This window comes from Henckelia pumila, chromosome 3 (assembly GCF_033568475.1).
Source record: "Henckelia pumila isolate YLH828 chromosome 3, ASM3356847v2, whole genome shotgun sequence".
Classification (NCBI taxonomy): Eukaryota; Viridiplantae; Streptophyta; class Magnoliopsida; order Lamiales; family Gesneriaceae; genus Henckelia; species Henckelia pumila.
The window spans coordinates 80,820,202-80,846,415 of record NC_133122.1 but is presented as its reverse complement, the minus strand read 5'-3'; the positions used below and the strand labels follow the sequence as shown (position 1 = coordinate 80,846,415).

The window sequence follows — 26,214 nt, the reverse complement described above, 5'->3', positions numbered from 1 at the left end:
TATGCAGTTTAAAATAATTTAGTTGCATTAACAAAAGTTATAGCTTTTGGTGAAGCTGTAAGCTCTCAGTCCTACAACTCATAGTATTAAAGTCAAAGTCATGAGTTCGATTTTCAGTCATTGCAATGAGTGCAATTATTGGAAGAAGATTGTTATGGTGCAATAATTATCTAATTTGTTCAGCAGATCGATCGAACCATGATGTTTTAATGGTTCTTCGGTTCAAAAAATTTGAGATACTCCTAGTTTTTGAAGATATTTTTAAGTGTTTTCTATCTTTAATTAATCTCCAATCATAATTCATACAATATGTAAATCTTTTCCACATCTTTACAAGTTATTCTCCTATTGTCTAAAATCTGGTGAAATTGATAGATCAATAAAAGTACACATCTTTACGCTTTAGTTTATATTATATATTAATCGAAAATGATATCATCAAGTTATGCATGTATCATGCATTCGAAATCTAATTATAATTATTAAGAATTACATCAAATATACTAAGTTACATATAATGTTAGATTTTTCTCCACAGTCCTAATTTATAATTAAATCTTCAAATTTTCAGTAATGCCTAAAATAAATTAATAATTTTATGGTTGTTTTATGAAAATTTTGAAGTTTATCTCCAATCATAATTCATACAATACGTAAATCTTTTGCACATCTTTACAAGTTTTTCTCATATTATCTAAATCTGGTGAAGTGGATATATCGATACAAGTACACATCTTTAAGCTTTAATTAGTTTATAAATATTGCCGTGAAAAGTGATATCGCCAAGTTATGCAGGATTGCAGGTATCATGCATCCGAAATTTAATTATAATTATTACTTTAATAAATTACATCAAATATAGTAAGTTAAATTAATATAATGTTAGATTTTCTCCATGAATCCGAATTTATAATTAAATTTCAAATTTTCAGTAATACCTAAAATAAATTAATAATTTTATGTTTGTTTTATGAAAATTTTTAACATCACATGGCGAGTTGTATCACAACTCACAACGGGCTTAGAATATATATCAAGCTCTGATTGATTCATCCAAATTCATTGGATGAGGAATAGGATAATATAATCAATTTGCAACTAATCTCGTGGGAATCATAATTAATAATTGTTTAGATAATCAAATTTGAAAAGATATATGAAACATGAACAAAAACAACACCAAGTGGTAATAATCATATTGTCAAGAAAATTACAAAAGCGAAAGAAATGCCAATCCATTTCCCATTGTCTAGCTCTATATATATATATAACCACTTTTAAGGGTTTTCATGTCACATGCTCCTTTTACATTGTTGAAGTGTAGTTGTATTTTATGGTAGTGTTTGGGAGAACTTTTAGGAAGTACTTTTCAACATTTCATTAACAAAATTTTGAAATTTTGTGAAATTTTATTAACGAGAAGCTGAAAAGTACTGCTTCCTAGAAGCTCTCCCAAACACTGTCTATAAGCCCTTGGATCGACAAAAATCTTTTATTTGAAGTGCTCCACTTGTTGTTGGCATGCACATGAGAGGCCCACCCGTTACGTTACAGTTCATGATTAAAGAAACATATATCGATCACCTCCAAACACGTACATTTCAAACTTGAGAGAGAGACTTAATTTGTTGCTGTATATCTCAATGGCGAAAAGGTAAAATTGTCCCTTGATCTCTGTTTATATAACCAATTCTTTAAGCTTAATTAATTTGCAGGCTAGATGGAAAGGTAGCTATCATAACAGGCGGAGCAAGTGGCATCGGCGAAGCCACGGCGAGGCTCTTCGTTCAGAATGGAGCTAAGGTCATTATCGCCGATATACAAGATGAACTAGGCCAACAAGTGTGCCAGGACATCGGACCTCCCGAACACATCTCCTACATGCACTGCGATGTTACCGATGAGAACCATGTCGAAAGCATAGTGGACGCTGCCATTTCGAAACACGGCCAGCTCGACATAATGTTCGCAAACGCCGGAATCCCAGGCGCGGGAAATCGTCAAGGAATTCTTGGTACGGATTACAAAGATCTCAAAAGGGTTTTCGAAACTAATGTGTTTGGCGCATTCTTGTGCGCTAAACATGCTGCTAGAGTGATGATCCCAGCTAAAAAAGGGAGCATAGTGTTTACCTCCAGCGTTGCCTCGGTGAGTTACGGAGACGTTCCCCATCCTTATGTAGCATCAAAATGTGCGGTGGTGGGGCTGGCAAAGAATCTGTGCGTTGAGTTGGGGCAATATGGCATCAGAGTTAACAGTGTGTCGCCATTCGGGGTGGCGTCGCCGATGCTGGTGAATGCGATGGGCTTGGGAAAGAGTGGAGTGGAGAGACTTGTTTCGGAGATTGCGACATTGAAAGGGGAAAGTGTGGATGCCAATGATGTGGCCGAGGCTGTGTTGTTTCTGGGAAGTGGGATGTCCAAGTATGTGAGTGGACAGAACTTGGTGATTGATGGAGGTTACAGCCTCACTAATGCTGCTCTAGCTGAGGCCTACAAAAAAATGGCTGCCTCTTGATTAATTCGCTGCCATTGCATATTCACTATTGTGAATTTCAATATCAACTGATTCCCTCTCCCAGTCACATGTTTTTATGTGTTTGTTTCTATGTGAACACAAAATAAATATTGTTTGCTAATGTCGTCCGTAGTAAATTAATCGTGCCTTCTTGTGTGGATGCCCGTGTGATTAAGCTTCTTCATAAACTTTATATTTCGCTGTTTTGATTTTACACAATATTCTTATATGGCTTCGAATTCTAATCCTTTATCCGAAACCCAAAAGTGGAACTTTTCATCCATGTTCTATGTCAGAAAGTCTTCAAACAAGATAAGAAATCAAATTACACAATAGCTAACAACTAATGTGATTTACTTGCCCTTCTTCACGACACAACTCAATTATCTAGCATTAAAATATATCCCAAGGTTGATTTTTGTGAGTCAATACAATGAGCGTAGAGTTGATCCAATCACTTCTAAATTTTCAGCACCGCGAAACATAAGCTAGCTAATTGTCCCGTATCTTAATTAATTAGCACATTGTTCTCAGTTTTCCACTGGATCTAGCATAGTCCTGAACATTCGTCAAGCTTCGGATAACAGAATTATAAGGCAATTCATTTGTTCATGTTCAAATTTGTTTTTCAGTCATTGGTCCAAAACCTTAATATTTATATCGCTCAACAAATGTAAATACCTCTCTCTCTGTGTATCTTAATCAGTTTTTTTAAAAGCACGGGCAAAACATGGAATAAGTATGAAGCGTAAATACAAAACATCAATTTTATTGCATAGAACCCAGGACCATCTCGCAAAACTTCAATTCGGTAGATCGTTTAGCTGTAATTTTATGTATTGATTATTTATTCAACATCTATCAAATCATTAATTATTTATCTCACGTCCATCAAATCATTAAATAAAAATTACTATTTTACCCTTTACATGCATCTTACTTTTACTTATATTAATTAATTGCTGAAGAATGATAAAAATGTTATTTATTATCTTATCTCAAATTTAATCAGTGTAACATAACATATAATTATATATCTTTTTTTTTTTGAGGAACATATAATTATATATCAATACTACTACAAATCCTACTCAAATATTTTAATAATTATTATAATGTTGGATCAATCAAGGTTTTGGTGACCACTAGGGCGGCCACCAGCGCCACCACAGTGGCGCGTGAGTTTCATGCGCCGCAACGATGCTGCGGCTCTCGGTTGCGGATCATTTCTGCACTATTTTCTGACATTTTGTAAATTTTGGTGATTTTTTTACTTGTATTTTAATTGTTATGAATTTTTAAAGCTTTAATCAAGACTTTTCGGTACAAGTTTTGTCCGAAAATGAGTTTAAAAGGTTTCGACACTCACTACCGGTCCTAACTAGTCTTAGATCACTCAAATTATGTTTATAGAAATTTACATTGGTTTGGGCTCATCGACTGGTGCAGATAGTAAGTATTGAGGTGATGTTCCTTCGTAAGGTTTTCACTACAGATTCTTTAAATTTTTTTTTTTTTTTTGGTATTTAGCCTGGATTTATGGTAAAATTCATAACTATTATTTATTCATATATTGCATCATCTCAGCATTCTCGTTTCATTGATCATATTGTACTGCATATTTGATATCTGGATTGTTGTTGGTTCCTGACTGATTACCGATTGGCTACTGAATGATTGAATGACTTGAGTCCGGACAACGGTCTCTGTACCGGATTTTTAGTCCATTGAACGTGACTTTGGTCCAGAAATGTGAGTTCATAATGACTCATAAATGATCGATTGTACGGATCCTATTTGAGTACGTGGGGAAAAATGCTACACCAAATGTTGGTGGGAGCCACCTCTTTAGCCTACGATATTCACTTCAGAATCCTGAACAGTTACTGCATTTCATATGACAAAATACTTCATACAGATACATTATTACTGATTCATGACATATCATATTGAAACACTAAACTAATATTGTTTGTCTTGTTATAAATGTATAAGCCTGATTTATTCACGTCCTTAAAGACTTAGCCTCTATTTTTCTTCTATTTATTGTAAATTCCAGATACAGGTTACAAGATCTCGAGTAAGAATGAAAATTATGGAAAGTGAAATGTTGGTTTAGCTACTGGGATGACACGAGTTCATTTATTAGTATTTTGATTATCAAATGTGTGAAAATTTTAAAAATTGATTCCGCTTCCGCTACTGTAAGTTTGAGTGTACTAGATTTTACTTCGTGACGGAGGCCCACACAGAGAAATGTGCTTGCATCCTTGTTTTTCAGTCATCAAAATCATCTTAGGAGAACATTGGAATTTTGCTGAAGGAAGACATTTTGATAAAAGTGTTCAGATACAAGAAAGATCTTCGCTCTGATACTACTTGATGAGATCGGTTGAGTGTAGAGGAGAGGGGATGAATACACTCAACAAAAATTATTTCGACTGACAAATGATAGAACTCAATCGGATTTACAACTGAATTCTTCGCTTTCTTAATGTTGATACCGATTGACAAACAAATATTTGTGCGGAAAGATGTCAAGGTGCAGATTCTGAACAATGAATATGAAAGAGAATGCAAGAATAAGCTAAGCAAGGTAAACTGATGTATTTTTTCAGTTGAGTGAGCTCTTTTCAATTGAGGCGATCAGTTTACTTAGCTACTCCAACCCAACGATGCGAGTAGTTTAGTATTGTCAAGTTTAGCGCGATCAATTAGGTAACTTTATGGTTATCGTTCAGTTTTAGCTTTGTATTGGCAAAACAACGACACTTTGAAATTTCCAACACATATCAACCAAAATCCTAATAGAGATAATTAGTACTCCCAAACAAAGAAAATATAAATAACAGCAACTTTGTTTAATAATACCATATATCCGTGTAAATGACACTTCTCATGTTAAAGGGAAAAAAAATTAAATACGATTTTATAGCATTTAAAAGTTTGACAACTACCTGTCAAGCGATGTCAGCTGTCACGTTAGAAAACCGGCAGACATTTTGAAGGAAAAAAACAAGTACTTAAGCACTTTAATGTTCTTACAGCGCAGGTGACAAAAATAATAACACTTCGACAAGAATTCACAGTGAACCAGTGTCGCAATTATCTTCGTAGTCCCCCGTATGACGCCTAATACAAAACTACAGATAATATTTCTCTCTAGTTTCGTATCAAATACAAACCAAAAGAAAATAGAAAATATTCAAACGGCATTGATATCTCAGTTAAGCTTCAAGTCCATGTCCAAAGAATAAGCTTTTCCCCGATGATTAAAAATAATGAAATCAAGATTGGCTGGAAGAGCTACCATCCTACATTCAATAAATGGAAAATCGACCATGGGAATTAGAAGTACATTAATTATTGATTAAGTAAATAAATATGACAATATTTAGGTAAGTTTTTTGCAAGTGCTAAAAAAAATTTGCAAGCACTACCTTAGAACCATATGGTTTTGTTTCTACAAAGCTTTTACAACTAAAACCATGTTAACCTGAATCTCCCCTTTTTTGTTGCAAAGATGTGCGCAAATTACTGCTATTTTTGCGGTTTGATTTATATCCGACTGATATATGAAAACTTTCATGTCACCTTTATTGCAAAACCCAAAGGTGCATTTATCTTCACATGTGGGGTGCATTTATCTTCACATGTGGGGTCCACATTTTTCAATGGACTTACATGTATCCATAAATATCCACCGTTTGAGGCACACTTGGGATATTGCCTCAAGGGTAACATACATCTCATTAACCCACATATATAGAGGCACTCTCCAATATCAACACAACAGATGAACTCAGATTATGCATGACAGTGCCCGTGAAACATGTGCTAAGCTCAGAATTTCAGACTGGTTATTCGCTCACGTTAGTTTGATGGATTTCTATGTAAATATACACAACATACCAAAAGTTGAAAATAATTTTCCAGCTGAAACATGTATTGCCTTTGATTTATCATGCTATATCTCCATAACTCAATATACCAAATCTTTGCAGACAAGCATCTAAAGCAATCCACATCATCTCCATGACTCAATATACCAAATCTAAATCTTAGCAGGCACACATCTAAAGCAGTCTCATCAAGAACAGAGTATACGTATCAAGGAAAATATCACTCATGAAGAACAAAAATGTTGATGTTTATTAAAGTTAAATGGTCCTCTAAAACGAGGCATAAGAAAAATCAAATAAAAAACCACTTCAACAAGAAACATAAATAGTATGTTCTTTTAGATGGTTCATTGAAAAGTATGTTCTTAACGGACCAAAACTCATCGTGGTCAACACAATAAAAACAGATTTTCGGGTTTGATATGTTGTCCTAAACCAAATAAATCCTCCAACTCTTGCACCTCGAATATAAAAACATCAGAGAAACCTGTGACCTTGGTCCATTACTCCTACCAATTTATGCAATGAAACAAATTGTATAACTAATAACAATAAGATTTTTTTCACAATAGTAGTACTGCAAAAGAACAAGGTAAGTTACCTATTTTCATCTGAATGAGGGTGTATCGATAAGAACTTCCCAGGCACGGTTAAAGCAGCCCACATACACAAGACCATCCCTCCAATCAACTCTATCACTACCTGCAAATTATCAAAACCCTAGACCCCTTTAGCCTAAATCCACATCTAAATAACTTTCACGGCATAATTAGATGTGATGATACAGAAATTACATCGATTGGGGGCCCAGAAAACTGCTCTTCAGTGATTTTGAGCACAGATCTATCTGTAAAATAGATCATAATCTACGTAAGTATCTCAGAATTTAAGTAGAATCCACAAATTGCATAAATTTAATCTTACACTGGATAGTGGAGTAGGCCGCGTGTGAGAGGATCAGAACTCCAAGAACGCCGACGAAGAACCCACCACCCATTTTGCCGATTCCCTGCGGTGGAGAAAGTAATTATCGCGTATGCAGTCGCGGCTTATGTAGTCAGACACGGGCTCCAAGAATTGGGCCTAGAATTTCCATTTAAGCAGTTGTCTCTACGGAGGGATTCGGATTTATCAAAATTATTTGTTGGGTCCAATGAACCGAAAATTTCACCATGCCAATATATTTTCATAAAAAGGGTTGATCTTGCGAAAGGGACCTGGTTCCACATGATTTAGAGATTCATTGTCTCATGCAGAGATTTAATAGAGAGATGTGCACGAGCGGCAGGGACCTGAAGGAAGGAGCAACATGGTCAATCCCCAGAGCATATCCCACAATATTTCAGCAGGAAATATGCTCCACACGAGAATCGAACCCGCAATGCTGAGGAATCTATTTCCACGTCACCTCAGGCCTTACCAACTCACCTATGCCCCTGTGGGCCCATGCCAATATATATTAACACTGCTTTACACGTGTATCTAATAGTGAAATGTTATCAATATATATGAGGTCTACTGATAAAATAGTAGACTCCACATGTATTGATAAATATGCACTTTTAGATATTATTTAAAATAGTGTTCGTACAGATAGGATCTAATTTATCCGAATGAATATGAAATTTCAAAATCTATTTTAAATGATTTGGTTTGAAATATTGTTTTTAACTATAAAATTTAATAATTTCAAACCACAAGAAAGACTGATAATTGTTCTATGTATTGACCTCGGGTTCGGTCTGGTACAGAAGATCTTTCAATACACAGGTCGGGTCGAACAAATACGGCTCTACACAGACAAAAACAGGGTTAGGAGACGCTGAAAATGTGTTCGACGTGACCCCTTCGATGCATATGTTAGTGCTCATATTACGAAGATGAAATGCGTAATAAAGTTGAGAGAGCAAGATAATATGAGTGAATGGATGCGTGAGTAAAAATGAATATATAAAATCATAAGAAATACCTGGTATTTACAGAGACAGGAGGGGTAGGTTACCTTGTTGAGGTAGAATTCTTGTAAGGGGTAGGACTCTACCCTAGGTAGGAAACTACTCTCAGTAGGACTTAGCTACCATGATGGCTAGGACTCTGGGTCGACTAAATAATCTCTTCTTAATCCTGAGTTTATAAGGATCTCCTTTTATTTTTTAAAGATCTATAAGTGTTTCCAATATTTTCGAGTCTTGGGTAAAACTTCCCTTACTTGGCCCGGGTCGGCCTTTTTCTCTACCTAGACGAAGCTTGGCCCTTTGGGTCTCGTCGCATGGGCGGATTCATAAATCTATCTTTTTAGATTAGTGTATTGTTTGGGCCTTTATCTAACTTGTGTTTTTTTTAAGATATATCTGACTTGTGTTTTAATATAATATGGTCTAGTGATTTTGGAACAACTCCCTTGGATATGATTTCATGGAATTGGATCGGATCAGGTCCGATGTTTTTAAGGGGCATCAATAGTACTTCCCCTTTCTAGTCTAAAAAAAGTATGAATTTTAGACTGCTTGGCCTGATCAGGCCCCGAGCCCTACCAATGTTCTTGTTTTGTGTTTTATTGAGTGAAATGGTTTGACATATTGCATGTTCAAGATCTTAATCCGCATGACTTCCTGAATGGACGACTGAGATCCCTCGACGGTTTATTTCTTTTTTACTTTAACCATTTTCGTGTTGTTACTCTGTCGTAACTTTGAGAAAACTCCCGACCCGAGCATTATTTCCCAACCCGGGACGTATTTCCCAACCTTGTTTCCTTCCGGCCTCCTCCTGTAAGTTTACCTTTCTCATTTGATTCTTAAGTCCTAGGCTAGGATGTCTTCCTCAGATGAGTCTGCCGTTCAGGAACTATTAGATTATTTAGAAACTCCGTTTTCTCGTCATATCGAACTGAAAAGTGTGTTTTATGCACTTAATTTATTTATGATTTTAATTGAGTTTTGTTGTATTTTGAGCGGATTTACGCGTTATGGATGTTGCTTGTGTGCATGTAGGATTATTTTTAAGTTGAAGAAAAGGAGAAGTGACCAGAAAATTTACAGAAGAAGAAAAGGAAGAAAAAGAAGCAGAGCAGGGGAATCAAAGATAGCGCATCCGCGCTAATGAAGAAGTGAAGAAGAGCAGTTGCGCTGAGATGGAGAGCAGCCGCGCAAAATTCCAGAGAGTCAGAGATTTGAGAAAGCAGAATCAAGTCTGCACTAGGATACATGCACATCTGCGCTTATGGGAAGCAAATCTGCGCCTAAGAGAGAGCAGGTTTGCGCTGCTGCTAGGATTGTGAAGAAAACAAAGAGAGGCGCATCTGCTCATTTCACCTAGCGCATATGCGCTAATTATTATTTACGGGAAAAAATCAAAGTTTTGGAAAGTTTGGAATTTTGATCTTTGGGCTTGATCGTGGGCTTTTAAACATATATATAAGGGATTCATAACATCAGAGATTGGGGGAGGCAGCCTGAAACGACCATAACTCTACTTTAAATTAAATTAAACTTAATAAAAATACGGGTTTCCAAAATTTTTTGACATGACCTCTCTATATATATTCCCGCCAGTCACAGACAGTAACTAAAAATATGACCAACATTACTAAATAAATTAGGCCGAAAAAGGAACGAGAACCAAAGAAAAAAATTCGACATTTCGAACATCAAAAGATTAATCAATTATATATTGACATGCCCACAAATAGTTCTATAAATGCTTACAATAACATTTATCCCAACGACAAAATAAAAGGCTTTAAAGTGTTTAAAATAAACTTCTGCGGAAGACTAGCATAGGTCGGAGGGATGTGTCATGCCCGCATCGCAGTCCACTCGATAGTCTTGCCCCTCGATCTCTACAATAAATTAACCTGCACCAAGTAGATGTAGTGAGCCTAGGGGCACAACAAGAATATGGGGAAAATAACAAGTACTACATAAATACATGCACACACAGATTAAAAATAGCTTATACTAAAATTACTTTTGTGCCCTTAACTTTAAACAAAAGACTTCTAAAAAAAATAAGTGAACATGAATGAAAAATATGCATGGCAAAGTCTAACATAATCAATATAACTGCATAAAATAAACTGAAACATGGTCATATAAATTTTGAACTGTAACTGTGAATTTAGATCCTTGAATTGTGACTCTGTGATTTCGATCTCGATCATGGCTGCAGTGCACTATGCCTCAAGGAAGTCAGGATATCTCTCAACCCGTCTTCCCCTATGGGTGGTATGTGAAGCCAAGATTTCTCCCAGCTCGTCCATACACATGAATTTTTGGTAAGGGAAACCAAGACTTCTCCAAACCCGTCCAAACACATGAATTTTAGTGTAGTCACAATCATCTCACTTCGTTCATAAAAAAGTATTTTCTTTCATTCTTGAATCAGGGACTTAGCATGCATATGTAGATATGACGTACATGTAAATGTTTACTCAATAATCATGCAAGAGACTCAAATATGGATGATCGGGATAGTGATGTAGGAAGCAAACCAAGGGTAGAAATCTAAACCATAAATTTGCGCTTAGGACAATTCAAGTGGTTCGCCCGTAAAACTTATAACTCATTCGATTCTTACTCAAAAAGAGTTCCGCTTGAAACCACGACTCCCACACACTTAGAACTAAATAATAAAGTCATCTCGGGTTATTATTCCTATCCAATTATTTTATAAAAATTCATTTCCGGACAGCAACCTCATTCAATTTCCAAAATTCTGCACCTATCAAATCAAATGCCTAGAACTCAACCCAAAACTTAACCGAATTTGTTTCCGATTGAACCGAAATACTCCTAACATCTTAGACCAATTCCAGACCCGAGCCCTTAACCAAAAGATAATTCTAACCCTGTTTTAAACAACCATTTCCGGACAGCCCTGTTACTAACCAAAAATCTGCACACATATCTTAGCTCTTTCTCCCTTCAAAAACATAACCATTGGACTCCCATGAACCCAACCTATAAATCAAGACCAAGAACACTCCTTACACTTCTCCAAGCCACTAGGACAGCCCTCCCGTGCCAAGAATTGACTCAAAACCATCCCATAAACAACTATGAAAAACGAAGCCCAACCTCACGTAAAACCGAAATGCTCCTCATCTCCAACTTCCAAGCCAACTTCAACCCATCCTAAGAACTACCATCTGAGCTACATTCTCACCCATGGTAGGCCCTATTCACCATCCAAGCAACACACAAAAATTCAAAATTTCACAAGAAACAAAATTTGACATTTTTGAAATATAGGGCAAAGATGAGGACATCATTTAAACTTCAAACCCAATTCATTTCAAATAAATAAAGTACCACAATAAATCGATATGAACATTGAAAAAGCCCAATATAAATCTGAATTTTTGAAATATACACCTAAGATTTTAGAAAAATTTGAAATGCACACAATAGGACATTCACATGACATAATAATCTACTTGGTGGCCAAAGAAACCATATTCTTGCCTTACTAGAGGAAAATCGATAGAAAGGAGCTCAAGGAGAGCTGAAAATCGGCCTAGAGAATGAGCAAGGAGTTCGAACAGGTAGCTAACGGAGTAGGCCACGCCGGACCCGTGGCAAGCGGCGGTGGCAAGCTAGATGATCGGCGGCAACGAGTTGGGAGAGGTGGAATGAAGAAATCGATTTTGAGGTTGAGAAATGGGGAAGAAAATCGTGAGTTTGGGGCTGGGGTTTGAGGTTTGAATCCCTTATCTTGTAAAAATATAATTTAAGTGTATATTTGTAGTAGCCCGTATCCAAAACTAACAATTAATGAGTAATTAATTGAAAGATCATGTTCGGATTAAGTAAAACATGATTAAGGAAATTTCAAATGGATTAACGGAGTCCAAAAATGGATCCAGGACACTCAAAAATGGTCGGTATGGTTCGGCAGGTTCGGGCGTTCGATCCGAACATGGACGGAGCCATACTTTGGAGGCTCTGAAGACATCGGACGGTCCGAAGTGGGTTCGGACGATCCGAACTCATGCGGACAGCTGTCCAAAATTAATATGTCATTGGTGACATCACCGGAGAGATGTTCGGACGATACGAAGAGCCAGTTCGGACGACCCGAACAGTGTATTGGATAGGTGTATGGTTGCATGCGATTGGTTGGACTCGTGGCAGAGATCGGACGATCCGATGAGGCGATCGGACGGCCCGAAGCAGTTCGGACGATTTGAATTCAGGATCGGACGATCCGAACGTGCTCTATAAATATGAGGTCCGAGCTCCTAATTTGGTGCGAATTCCGAGTTCCTCTCCTTCTCCCACGTGGCTCTATTTGAGGGCTTTGGGTACTCTTATTTTATAGTTGGAGTAGGGAAAAATATTATAGTATAGTCAGATAGTGTCTGACATAGTAGCGGAGCAGTGCTCGTGTAGCGGAGCAGCGCTCGAGGCTGTGGAGCTGCAGCAGGGGTGTGTCCCTAGTTGCGGGATAGTCGCCATCAGTGGGCTGACGGAGGACGCAGGTATAGCTATAGTCTCCTTAAATTATTTAGGAGTATGCAATAGCTTAGTTAAGGCTTTTAGAGCTTAATGAATGATGCATGGGTATTTTCATTGTAGAGTTGATGATAGGCTTGGAACCTAGAGTTGGACTGCTAGGACTGCCAGTAGAAAGGTACGTAAGTACTAACTGAGATTGCCAGCAGATATGCATGCTTATTGAAAGAGTGGGTGCCCGGTTAGCCAACTTGTGGCTAAGGGCTTTTATGACTCTATGTATAAACAATCTTTGTTTAATATAATTTACATTCATTAATGACATTTTCTTTATCTTTCTTCATATTGTTATATCGTGATATACTATTGTTGTTTTGATAAAGACCTTGAATATACTATAGTTTAAGTAAGATGAGATCGTGAATAAAGAGAGATGACTATTATGAAACACATCTTATAGTCACTGTATATTCTAAACAGTTTCTAGTCAATTGAGCCGTCCGCAAATAAGGATAAGGATCGCTCGAGATTGAGACTAGCATTTGTGATGCCAAGTACCATGTTTCATTGGTAATGGACATGGAGATGTTCAAAGCATGCAAATGGATATTCATATGATGAATGATCGAACTACCCTATTTGGAATTTCCAAGTGGTTATCACTTATCGAGTGGATAAAGTCCGCGGTTTTGGTTGTACACCATTAGTCCTTACTACTTGAAACATAATTGAGACTCTATATGTTAGTACTGTACTTTGACTCGTTTACCGACTCTATTGGGGTCATCAGGTGTCGGGATTGGGTACAGTTACGACACATATAGGAGTCGATGCTTTGTTGTCAAGGATTCACCACATACTTGCGAGTGTGGATATCTTATGCGATCTGAGGAGATATTAGTGTGACGAATCTCTGGCCAGAGTACATGATGTGTTTTAGGTTACTCGGTTTTCCTAGTAACACATGCGATGTCACTATTTGATCTCCAAAATGTAATGCATAGTTATCGAATCTCGAACGACTCTCGATGCACCAATGGTTGTTGATTCGATCGGGATATATGGATGAAGGGACCGTACTGTACGCTAACCAAAATCTACTGGTTCTTGCAGGCACTATCAGTGATACCTAGGAAATCATGGGGCGATGTTGCTAGATGCTCTTACCATGATTCGTTGGACAAGTCAGAAATTGTTGTTCCGAGTCACAAGGAGTTGTGAGCCCACGGCTAGCTGTATCTCTGAACCATTGAGGGTCACACAAGTAATGGATTACTAAACCCCGTTGAGATAGTTAAATTTAAAGAGTTAAATTTAATGAAAGAGAAGTTGGACTTCTTAACTAAAAGGGAGTGGAATTTCCTAAAATGACACAGGGATGGACATTTTTTGAAATCACTGAATTCGGATTCAGAAAAATTATCTTGACTTTAAAAGGTGCAGAAATGATTTCTGTGCACATTGGTGAAATCGGTTTATCAATCGGAGTCATGATGAATTTTATATTAATTTCTATAATAACGGTCTTGGCTTATTGGGCTTAAGTTATGGATTGTGGGCCCTAAGGAGTTAGAGTCCTAATACAATCATAACTTAATCTAGTGTAGAAATTATCTATAAATAGATGAGTAGTGTTCGAAAATCACAAGAATTCATTCTAGCAATTTTCGAAAATCACTCATATTATTTCAAGGGGATTTTCGAAATCCTCTGTCCCTTTTTGAGAAAATTCAGTTTGTGATTTTTACGGAAAATTACATTCTGAATTGACAGATCAAATCTGTTTATTCTGATCGATAAACATCTGATTGATTTCTAGTGCAATCAATCAGAGGGTTTCTGTTTTCTGTTCGTGGACCTGATTCCGGAGATTGATCGTGAAGCCATCGGTTCCCGGGATATACAAGAAGAGCAGATTAAATTCTGTTGGTGTCCATAATCAAGCCGTTTCTTGAAGAGGTAAAAATTTAATTGTGATTTTATTTTTACTTGCATAATTTAATCGTAAAGCTTTGATACCCATGATATGGAATCGTTTCATATATAAAAATAAAATTTTTAAACTTCCGCTGCACCGGGTATCAATTCTTAATTGATCTGAACACGTTTTTCCAACAGTGGTATCAGAGACAGGTTGCTCAGATCAAACGATTAAATTAATCGATTGTACAAAATTTTTGGCCTCGGGTTTTTGAAACAAAAAACAAAAATTTTAAATTAAAATTTAATGGGCATATCGGGCAGCGATCGTCGCTGCCCCTGCCCGTCCCCTTTTTGGGCGCGGGCTGCCCGGGAAAAAAAATTAAAATTCATTTTTTAATTAAAATTTTGAAATTCTAGTTTTTGTTCCAATTGAAAATTGTTTTTGATTGGTTCACGAGGCATCGGATCGAATTGTTCGAGTCCGAAATTTTTTAAAAATTGATTTTTGGATAAATTTGAATTTTTGGAAAATTTATAAATTTTATCCGTTAAATTAGATTTTATAAAATCAATTATTTTGGTACAATTGATGATAAGATATGATCTTATGAAAGGATAAGATAAAATTTGATTTTATCTTTTTAAATATGATGCCATTGCATGTTATCTAATTAATTAATTATTGAATTAATTATTGGATAAAAGGATGATCGATTGTCATGACCAAGTTTGTAAGTGTATGTTAGGTTATTTACATTTGGTTTTATTGTTGTTGGGTTTTATTAATGGGCTTGGTTTATGGCCCAATTTGAATTGTCATTTGTAATAAAAATTGGGCTTGGTTTATGGCCCGTTCCCACCCCTTAAATATGTATCCCCTACTTGTCATTGAAATTTATTGTAAATTTGTTAGACTTAGTGGGAGATAAAGATTTGATGACAATGGTGGGCCCAGCAGACGATAAGGACCGAAGAAATGTAAATGGAAGCTCAATGTAATAGGATTGCATTGCATACTTGCATATCACCTAGGATTGGACTTAGACTCGTGATTGGCAACCACGGGTCGATTAGATAATGGGATCGATCATCCTTAAATAATATATGATATTATTGATGTATGCATGTTTAGACTAAATTGTATGAATCCCGCAAGCATACATAAATTGCATGATGACACAAATTTTCAAAAATTAAAATCCCTCATTTTAAATATGATTTAAAATTGATATCAAGATTTATAAATGGGAATTTAAATATTGTTTAAATGTTCCTACCTTCCATAAACGATCAATGTATGAGATGCTACCCGCGGATACGGTCCGGCTCATATTATTGGGGGGGCCCGTTCGTTGGAAAGCTGTACATTGGATCGACACATGTTGTAAGTTGGGTGGAACTCCCATGGGATTGACTTATATTATTGGGGGATCCACATGGCGACCGTCCATCACAACTTAATATTGATGGGTTATCTTGACATGTCCCAATAAAGACGTCATATTATTGGGCCCTTATTGGACATGAGGTAAAAACATGGGGGTTACTTTGGAAGTAATTGTGCTCTACCTTTTGAAAATTATGGTTGGCTGATATTATTCGGGACTATGATTTGTCAATTGGGCTCCATGTTCCCACTAAGGAAAGGAGTTTCCCATTTTCACTAGAGGGTAGTAAAATTAAATTTTTCCATATTTTATGTCTTAGTAAATTAATTAAACAATCACTGATTATTGTCTGTTTCTTTTCAGTATTTCATTACAATGAATTCGCGCAATCCACTATACTCAATTCTCGAACAAAATAAATTGACTGGCGCAAACTATACGGAATGGTTCCGTAAATTAAAGATTGTTCTAAACTCGAAGAAAATTTTCTACGTGTTAGAAAAGAATCCTCCAAAGGAAGCACCGGCTAACATAAGTCCGGAAGAATTGACAAAACTTGATCAATGGTGGGACCATGATGTCAAGGCTAAATGCTATATGCAAGCTTCAATGTCTGATGAACTCCAGAGGCGATTTGAGGATGCCGTGAATGCTGTTGACATACACATGTACCTCAAGGAACTTTTTGGAGCTCAGTCAAGGTCGGAGAGGTATGCCACCGTCAAAGAGCTCATGACATGCCGCATGAGAGATGGGACTTCGGTCTGTGAGCATGGGGTACACATGATTGGGCTCATTTAAAAGTTGGTAACACTCGATTTGACATTGGAGCATGAACTAAACGCGGACTTGTTACTTCTTTAACTTCCTTCGTCGTTTGACGGATTTGTGGTGAACTTCAATATGAACAAGATAGAAGCCACCCTTGAAGAGATGGTCAATATATTTGTGTCTTATGAGGCCACATTAAAGAAGGATAAACCGGTACTCTTGGTTGGCTCCTTTTCTTACTTCAAGAAGGGGCCAAGTGGAAAGGGTAAGAAACGTTCTGCCCCACCCAAGAAAATTGTACCACAAAAGAAGGCCAAGACAAAAGCTTCAAACGTGAACATATCTGGAGATGTTTGCCATCACTGCAAGAAACCCGGTCATTGGAAACGTAACTGCAAGGAATACCTCAAGAAGTTGCGAACTGCAAAGGGTATGTTTTACATTGAAATAAATGTTTCACTTAATACTACTTCTTGGGTATTGGATACCGGATGTGGATCTCACATTTGCAATGATTTGCAGGTGATGACAAGAAGTCGTAAGCTTAGGATGGGTGAGACCTAGCTGAGGCTCAGAAATGGTTCCAGAGTTGAAGCCAAAGAAGTGGGAGACGTTTATTTAGTTTTGCAGAACAATTTTAAGTTATTTTTGAGAGATGTTTTATTTGTGCCAGATTTAGTTAAAAACATTATTTCTGTTTCTATGCTTGATAGAAATGGTTTTTCTTGTAATTTTGTAAATGAATTTGCAATATTTACAAGAATGAATGTTTGATTGGAAATAGACAACTTGAAAACGATCTATATAACTTAAAATTAAAAGACGTTCTAATTAATTATGTTGATAAACCGGTAACAACAAATAAAAGAAAAAATGATAGTAAAAACCCGGCAAACCTTTGGCATGCTAGGCTAGGTCATATTTCCTCAAGGAGGATGAACAAGCTAGTGGGAGAGGGCATGTTTGATATGTCTGATATTAACTCTCTACCTACTTGGGAGTCCTGCCTAAAAGGAAAAATGAATAAATCTCATTTCAAAGGGAAGCCTGAGCATAGTCAAAATCTGTTGGATTTGATCCATACAGATGTTTGTGGACCATTTAGTATCGGTACTAAATTTGGTCACACCTACTTCATTACCTTTACTGATGATTATTCTAGGTATGGGTATTTATATTTAATGAAATATAAGTCTGAATCATTTGAAAAGTTCAAAGAATTCAAGGCTGAAGTAGAAAACAAACAAGGTAGAAGTATTAAAGCACTTCGATCGGATCGAGGTGGAGAATACTTAAGTACCGAGTTTTTGAGCTATCTAAAAGAGAATGGGATTCTCTCTCAGTGGACTCCTCCTATGACACCTCAGCTGAATGGTGTCTCGGAGCGTTGCAATCGAACTTTGTTGGACATGGTTCGATCTATGATGAGCTTCATTGAGCTCCCACCTTCGTTTTGGGGCTATGCGCTTGAAACGGCGGTATTGTTGTTGAACAATGTCCACACTAAAGCAGTAGATAAAACTCCATACGAGTTATGGAATGGCAAATCTCCTAAGTATTCGTACTTAAGGATTTGGGGATGTCCTGCTTACGTGAAGTAGACAGTGGGAGATAAGTTGGATAGTCGATCCACCTTATGTTATTTTGTAGGATATCCAAAGAATTCAATCGGATATTATTTCTATCATCCTTATGAGACAAAAGTGTTTGTTTCGAGGAATGCCACCTTCATGGAGAAGGAGTTCTTATTAGATAAGAAAGACAAGATGATGGAACTCGAAGAAATTCCAGAAGAACCCGAGATACAAAATAACGACCACACACCTCAAGAACCTTCAACGGACACGCCTATATCTAGGAGATCCAAGAGAACTTCTAGACCTCCTATTCGATATGGTCTTATTCTTGAAGGGGATCAAAGTGAACCCGACATTGGATGTGATCCAAGAAACTTCAAGGAAGCAATTTCTGATGCAGATTCTAATTTATGGCTTGAAGCTATGCAGTTGGAAATAGACTCGATGCATACGAACCAAGTTTGGTATTTAGTAGATCCTCCCGATGGAATTATTCCAATAGGGTGTAAATGGATCTACAAGAGAAAACTTGGGCCTGATGGTAAGGTACTTACCTACAAGGCACGATTGGTAGCAAAAGGTTATACTCAAAGACAAGGAGTTGACTATGATGAAACCTTTTCACCAGTCGCAATGTTCAAGTCCATAAGAATCCTTATTGCCATAGCAGCATGGTATGACTATGAGATATGGCAAATGGATGTGAAGACTGCATTTCTTAATGGAAACATTAAGGAAGAAATCTATATGATGCAGCCCGAGGGATTCACATCCATGGGAAGCGAGCATAAGGTATGCATGCTTCAGAGATCAATTTATGGTCTCAAACAAGCATCAAGAAGTTGGAACCAGAAATTTGATGAAACAATAAAGGACTTTGGTTTCATCAAAAACCCGGAGGAACCGTGCGTGTACAAGAAAGTAGTTAAGGATGCGGTGACGTTCTTAGTGCTTTATGTTGATGACATCCTACTCATTGGGAATGACGTAGGGATGTTGCAGTCAACAAAGATATGGTTATCAGGTAGATTCTCGATGAAGGATTTGGGTGAGGCCTCCTATATTCTAGGGATACAGATCTATAGAGATAGATCTAAGAGAATGATAGGACTCACTCAAGCAGCCTACATCGACACCATATTGAAAAGGTTTTCTATGGATGAGTCCAAGAGAGGACATCTACCTATGTGTCATGGAGTTTCTCTATCCAAGTCTATGTGTCCCAAGACTGACGAAGAGATAGAGAAAATGACACACATACCATATGCGTCAGCCATAGGTAGTATTATGTATGGGATGATATCTACCAGACCGGATGTAGCCTTTGCTCTGAGTGTCACGAGCAGATATCAGGCCAACCCCGGTCAAATGCATTGGAAAGCCGTGAAGGATATTCTTAAGTACTTGAGAAGGACTAAGAATATATTCATGGTTTATGGAGGAAGATAATTGAAATTGGAAGGCTATACCGACTCTAGCTTCCAAAGCGACGTGGATGACTCGAAGTCAACCTCTGGATTTGTATTCATGCTCAATGGCGGTGCTGTCTCTTGGAAGAGTTCCAAGCAAGACACCACAGCGGATTCCACCACTGAGGCAGAATACATTGAAACATCAGCTGCTGCTAAAGAGGCCGTTTGGATGAGGAATTTCGTCCAAGAGTTGGGCGTAATTCCTGAAGCTGTTGGTCCAGTTCCGGTATACTGCGACAACACTGGTGCCGTTGCTCAGGCAAAGGAACCAAGGTCTCATCAAAGATCCAAAAACGTACTGAGGAAATACCACATCATCCGGGAGATTGTGGAAAGAGGAGACATCACTGTCGAGAGAGTGACCTCTATAGACAATATCGCTGATCCACTTACTAAGCCCTTGCCAGGACCATTGTTTGACAAACATCGTGAAGCAATGGTGTAAGGCCCGAAAATATTAAGTTCTTAATTACGGGATTTAAGATTTAAATTCCGAATAAAAGAGAAAAGATGAATTTAAAAATTTATGAAAATTAGAGATTTCAATTTCGGGTCAGAAATATTTAATTTGGGGATTTTCGGATTTTAAGATTTTAATATCCGGAATTCTTAAATTAAAAGATGAAACATATTTGAATTGATATTTATGGAATTTAAGATGTGAATTCCAAGATGATAAATATCAAGGATTTAATTTGAGGATGAAATCCGAGCAAGGACCCATTTGCAAATATTGACCAGTTCAAGGACTAAAATGCGATAAGGTCCAAAATGATTTAATTTTAATCCGAGAATATTTAATTTGAGAATATTTAGAGTTTAGAATTAAATTCTAATATTCTTAAATTATTTAGGATTAAAATTGAATTACATCGCTTGTCCGAGGACTGAATTGCAATTAAACCAAAGTTCAGGGACTAAACTGCAAATAGGCCAATATATATCCAAAATTCACATATTTCCTAGCCTTTCACGTGTGAATCAAAAAGGAATCAGAAAGTGGCCGAGAGAAAGAGAGAAGGGTTCCAAAGCCAATTTTTGTCCCTTCAAGTCCCGATTAAAATCAATCCGCCCGGTAGAATTTCCGATTGAACATATATTTGCGATCACAGCTCCGAGTGCTATGTTTTGACGTAAGTTTTGTGAAGTTCTACCATGTTTGAATTTTAAGTTGTTGTTAGAATTAAGATTTGATTGTATAAACATGTTCTAGCATATACGACGATAGCATATCTAAGACGGATCGTGAAAAGATCGTCGTTTGAACATGTTTCCGATTTTTGAAAGACTTGTTGAAATTCTGAAATTATGGGGCTGCATATTTCGAATTTTAGCTGTAGAATTGGTGATGATATGAGATTGATATGATTATCATATTGATGTTTATGCTTTTGGAAAGACTGAAATCGTATCGTTACGCCGCCGGTTCAAGATTTTGAATTGTTATGCATTCTCAATGTCTAGAGCTCATCTTCAAGTTATTGTGGATGAATTGAATATGTGATTATGTTGAGAATGAAGATATAATGATATTTGAATCGAAAAAATTTATCGGACTCGAATAGTTACGACGTCGGTTTGAATTCTGATTGTAGTAGCACGATTTGAATTGTATAAGCTTTAAAGAAACATCGATTCAGATTGGAAATTGATGTTTAGATATGTTATAATCTATTTCAGATTTGAATTGAAGATTATTGAAGTTGAATCGATGAGTTTGAGTTCGAATGACTTGAAGTGTTTGAAGTTGAATAAAAAATACCTTCAAGTAGCACTGATTGAAATGAGCAGATTTTGATGACTGATTTGGCTAGCATTGAGATGATCAGCATTGGCAACAGATTCAAGAGATTTGAATCGCGATGAAAGGTATGAATCGACATTATTCCTGCCAGGTAGAACAACTCGAGAACGTGGTGGTTTTCGAGTTATCCTGAAATCACATACTTAGTTGTTTCAGTGCTTTTATGTGATTTATATGAGTTTTGATGCTTTGTTTGATTATGTGATTATATGTTCAAGTTGTTTTATAGTCTTTAATGCATACAGCTTATGTTGCATTCATCTTGAACTCCAGCCTATAAAGCATAAGGGCAGATTAGCCTAGAGTGCGAAATGACGTTTGGAAAATTATAGTTGAGTGGCATGGATTGCAGCCTTCGCTTTCAGAGCCAGAAGACTCTCTATAATTGCACCAAAGTCAGAGGATTAAAATACTTTATGCCGCCTCGATTGGGAGTGTCGGCGGTTTGATAGTTATTTTATTCCTCGGGATCCCAAAGAACTAAGATTTATTGATATCAGATTTGATAGCCTATTCCTTGGCACATGCATTGCATTTATGCATTAACCTATAGATTGCTATGGTTTAGATTATGCAGATATAAATGCTAGCATGTTGTGATACGCTATTCAAGATATGAATATGTGCTATTGCTTTAGATGAGTCATTATGTGTTAAGAGTTTAAGCATCGATGATGATTCTATGATTTACATGTTATTACATGTTTTATGATTTTAGAGTTTTATAGCATATAAATTTCATATGCTTTCATGATGTATATGCATGTCTTTCATACTGAGATTTATTCTCATCGGAGTTATCTGGCTGTTGCTTTGTTTGTATGTGTGCATTGCATCAGGTTGGGGGCATGAGCGAGTCAGATGTGACTTGGATAGCACGAGATTGAAAGATTAGAAGTAGAGATTCGGGTTTTAAGCAGCTGATATGTATTGTATACAAACATGTTAGAAGACCAGGAATCTTGTACATGTTTATGTGAATCCTAGTTTATATTCAAGAATGGATGTATTTGAATATTAGGATTTATTTGTCAATGCATGTATATTAATTTGTAGCTTATCAAAGAGTATATTTATGCATGTTCCTTGGTTGACAATAAGAGTGTTTCCTGCAGATTTTCTGGAAATACAGCTCGCTCGATCGGTAGGATTTCATCGATTGAGCGAGGCTTTTTTGTTGCTCAACAGAAGGTTGAAATTTTGGGCTCGCTCGATCGGTAAGATTTCACCGATCAAGCGAGGCCAAAATGGATGCAGGCCGAGAGTTTGAATATTTAGCTCGCTCGATCGGCAAAGTTTTCCCGATCGAGCGAGGGGCCGAGTTTTAAAAAAAAATAAAAAATTTTTTTGTTTCCTCTTGGTTTGAACAATCTTTTATTACATGATTAATTGTTAATTAATCTTTTATTGCCCTAAGATGAGATTAGCAACCCGGGTCCTCACAACAGGTGGTATCAGAGCATAAAGTCTTGGACTAAGATAGAAGTTGAGCGGGGTAGATTGAGTCGCATGCATATATAGTATTGCATGATTATACTTTACTTGCTTTACAGAATTGTATGTGACGATGATTGTTTGATTGAACACTGCTTGCTTTATCGATATGCGAATTACATGCTTATATGCTGATATGTATGCATGATTTCTTGAATTCATCAGAATAAATGAATTCGTTGCAAGCATGTTTTATATGAAAAGCATGATAATTTTCAAGCATGTGTTCTATTCAGAAGCATGAGATTATATGTATGTTATACTGCAATTGTATTTTATAATCTCTGCCATATATAATGCTTCTGGTATTGAATAAGACAGATGATGCAGAGAGCATGAGAACCTCAGACAGAACAGAACCTCAAATAGAACAAAGATTTTGAACCAATTGTACTGAGGAGTATGTTAGTTGAACAACTCCAAAGCTATGAATCATCAACTTAGAAAGATACAGAATATTCTATGTCTAGAAAGGAGTTGATTTGAAGAGCTAGATCAGTTGTTCACGAGAAGCATATTCAGATGAACATAGAACCAGCCTGATTTTATATCAACTCCAAGACTTAGCAAGAGGTTGGTGAAGTTGCCAGAAGAAGTACTGAAATTGTTTGGCAGGTAAGTAAACAGAATTGTTTCTTTTCGTATATGCAAAAGAAGATAGAACAGTAAACTTTGCAGAATAGAAGCATAAGTTGATTTTAAGCCAGTAATAGAAAAACAAAATCATGAACCGGTAGTATGAGGCAGAGTTGAATTTTTATTCATGCCTCTGTAATTATGAAAGCCTATGATCATCACCTCCACTACAACTTCCATAGCAGTATAGCTATGAAGCAAGAGATAGTGGCAATAGCAGCAAAGATTGATTTAGTCTAAACGCCAGCAGATGAAGACATATAAGCATAGCTTCCTTAGCCGAAACAGATCAAGAGAACATGTGAATGACAGATAAGGTCATAGGCAATGCAAGTACAAAAAATGAGGCTCAAGTTGTATCAGATAAGAATATTACAAGTAAGTGAGTTAATTCTAGTTAACCGCTTATATATTGATTGCATAGTATACAGTCATAGATTAATGATTTGTTATGCTATAATCCGTATCTGATGAGCCTTTATTCAATATATTTGCTGAGATTTTTTCCTTTGAGTAGAAGAAATGAATTTGAATAATTAGACAGAGAAGATGAAATGCAGACTTGAGGAAATAAGATTGAATATGCATTATAGATATTAATGCAATAACTGGGTATCAGATAAGAATTGATTGATTCTGTGCAGTGATTAAGTTAGATGAGCAATAGCAATGAGTAGAGATCTATTTGATATGAGTTGCAGAAATAAATTTCTATTATGTCGGTACTGTTTATATCACGTTTGACCGTGGAAGAATGTCAGTAGAAGTCTAGTTGATATATTGAACTAGTACAGAATTAACCTAGAATTGACAGCTATGTCAGTGGTTCGAATGTATAGAAATAGTTCAATGACATATTTTGAATTTTCTACGACATGAATGCAGATCTATATAGAGTGGTGTCTAGTACGAAAGTATTATGGCAACTCATATAGAAGAGCATTACTTGAAATGAAGAACTTCAGAAACAGCTAGCAGATTGCGTAGAAAAGATTTATGTAGCACCGAAATGATGATTAATTCTATGACAATAAGTTAAGTCAAAAAGAGTATATTCGACTATTGTCAGCTGAGAATTAAGAATTAATAAATGAACTCATATCAATAGAGAATAAGAAAAATCAGTTACAGCGGAGTTTTTTTCTTCAATTTTGCTGAAGCTATTCCATCATAGAAATCATGATTCTTGAATTTCTTGCTATCGATTCTGAGGTTTTTGTATTCGACCTCGATCGATTTTGATTGACTCTTATTTCTTTGCTAGAGTCTGATTTGATTTACTCGCTTTAAGTTTTGATATGCAAGTGAGTTGTTTTCACTGTGCAGATTTTGTCATTCAGAATGTTTGATTTTGGGTGACCTTGACTTGAGCGAGTTCCTTTGATTTGAAATTTGAGAATTCTTGATTATTTGATGTGAATATTCCGTTTATCTTGAAGAATTTGGCTTGTAACTGATAGAAATTCAGATTCAGACTATTAGCAAGATTTCTGGGGTTTAGCTAATTGCTGGATTTATTGGGTACAGATCTGTACTTGTTGAATGTTTATGCTTGGCAGATACTTAAACAATCAGAATTGTTGTGATCCAAGCTAAACTCGAATTAGTTTGGACAGATAAAAACAACAGATTGATTGAGAACGCTAGATTAAGATAAGATAAGACAGCAGAGCAGAACAGATGAATTTTTGCGGTGAATAATTGTTTGATTATGCCAGATATTCTAGATATGGAATATTAGATTCTGAAAGAGGCATATGACAACATATTTACTATCCATTCAGTTGTCTAAACATGTATGACTTACATGTAGTCATTACTTGGAAATCAGTATTGGTGAAAGAACTGAAAGCAGATACGACAGAATTGACAGTACCAATACTAAAATTCCAGTAAAAGAAGCAGAAAAGAAGAACTCAAGTGGTTTCTGTAACAGATTAGTTACATAAGAGTTGAAATCAGATCAACTTTGTGAATGACTTTGATTTGAATCTACTTGAATCGTCATGATTTTGCGATTTAGAGTGTAGTAGATTTCGACAGATTCATGAATATGTTGTATTAGATATGATACAAACATAAAAAGATACTTGTCATGTATTTAGCAAGATGATCAGATTACAGGAATTATTAAAATCTATTGTCGAGATAGAGACTTTAGATTTGTTTTCTAGATTGTGGCATTGATTTTCAGATGTTCTGAGTGTTTGGTTGTATGAGATTTCATTATACCATCCTCTGATTAGTGGATTATCAAATGTGATTATCCAGATTT

General features: G+C 36.4%; 2 protein-coding genes across 2 annotated transcripts; one reads left to right on the top strand and one right to left on the bottom strand.

Moving 5' to 3' along the window:
* The first annotated feature begins 1,356 nt into the window (after positions 1-1,356).
* Positions 1,357-2,714, top strand: LOC140892401 (secoisolariciresinol dehydrogenase-like). The gene is made up of 2 exons (XM_073301275.1): positions 1,357-1,654; positions 1,716-2,714. The coding sequence occupies exons 1-2, from the start codon at positions 1,644-1,646 to the stop codon at positions 2,515-2,517; spliced, it is 813 nt and encodes a 270-aa protein (XP_073157376.1). The 5' UTR covers positions 1,357-1,643; the 3' UTR covers positions 2,518-2,714.
* A 2,823-nt stretch (positions 2,715-5,537) lies between these two features.
* On the bottom strand, positions 5,538-7,504 carry LOC140891836 (membrane magnesium transporter). The gene is made up of 4 exons (XM_073300498.1): positions 7,344-7,504; positions 7,214-7,266; positions 7,021-7,121; positions 5,538-5,831 (listed from the first exon to the last, which is right to left on the bottom strand). Exons 1-4 carry the CDS (start codon positions 7,414-7,416, stop codon positions 5,741-5,743), a joined length of 318 nt encoding a protein of 105 aa, XP_073156599.1. The 5' UTR covers positions 7,417-7,504; the 3' UTR covers positions 5,538-5,740.
* Positions 7,505-26,214: the final 18,710 nt, after the last annotated feature.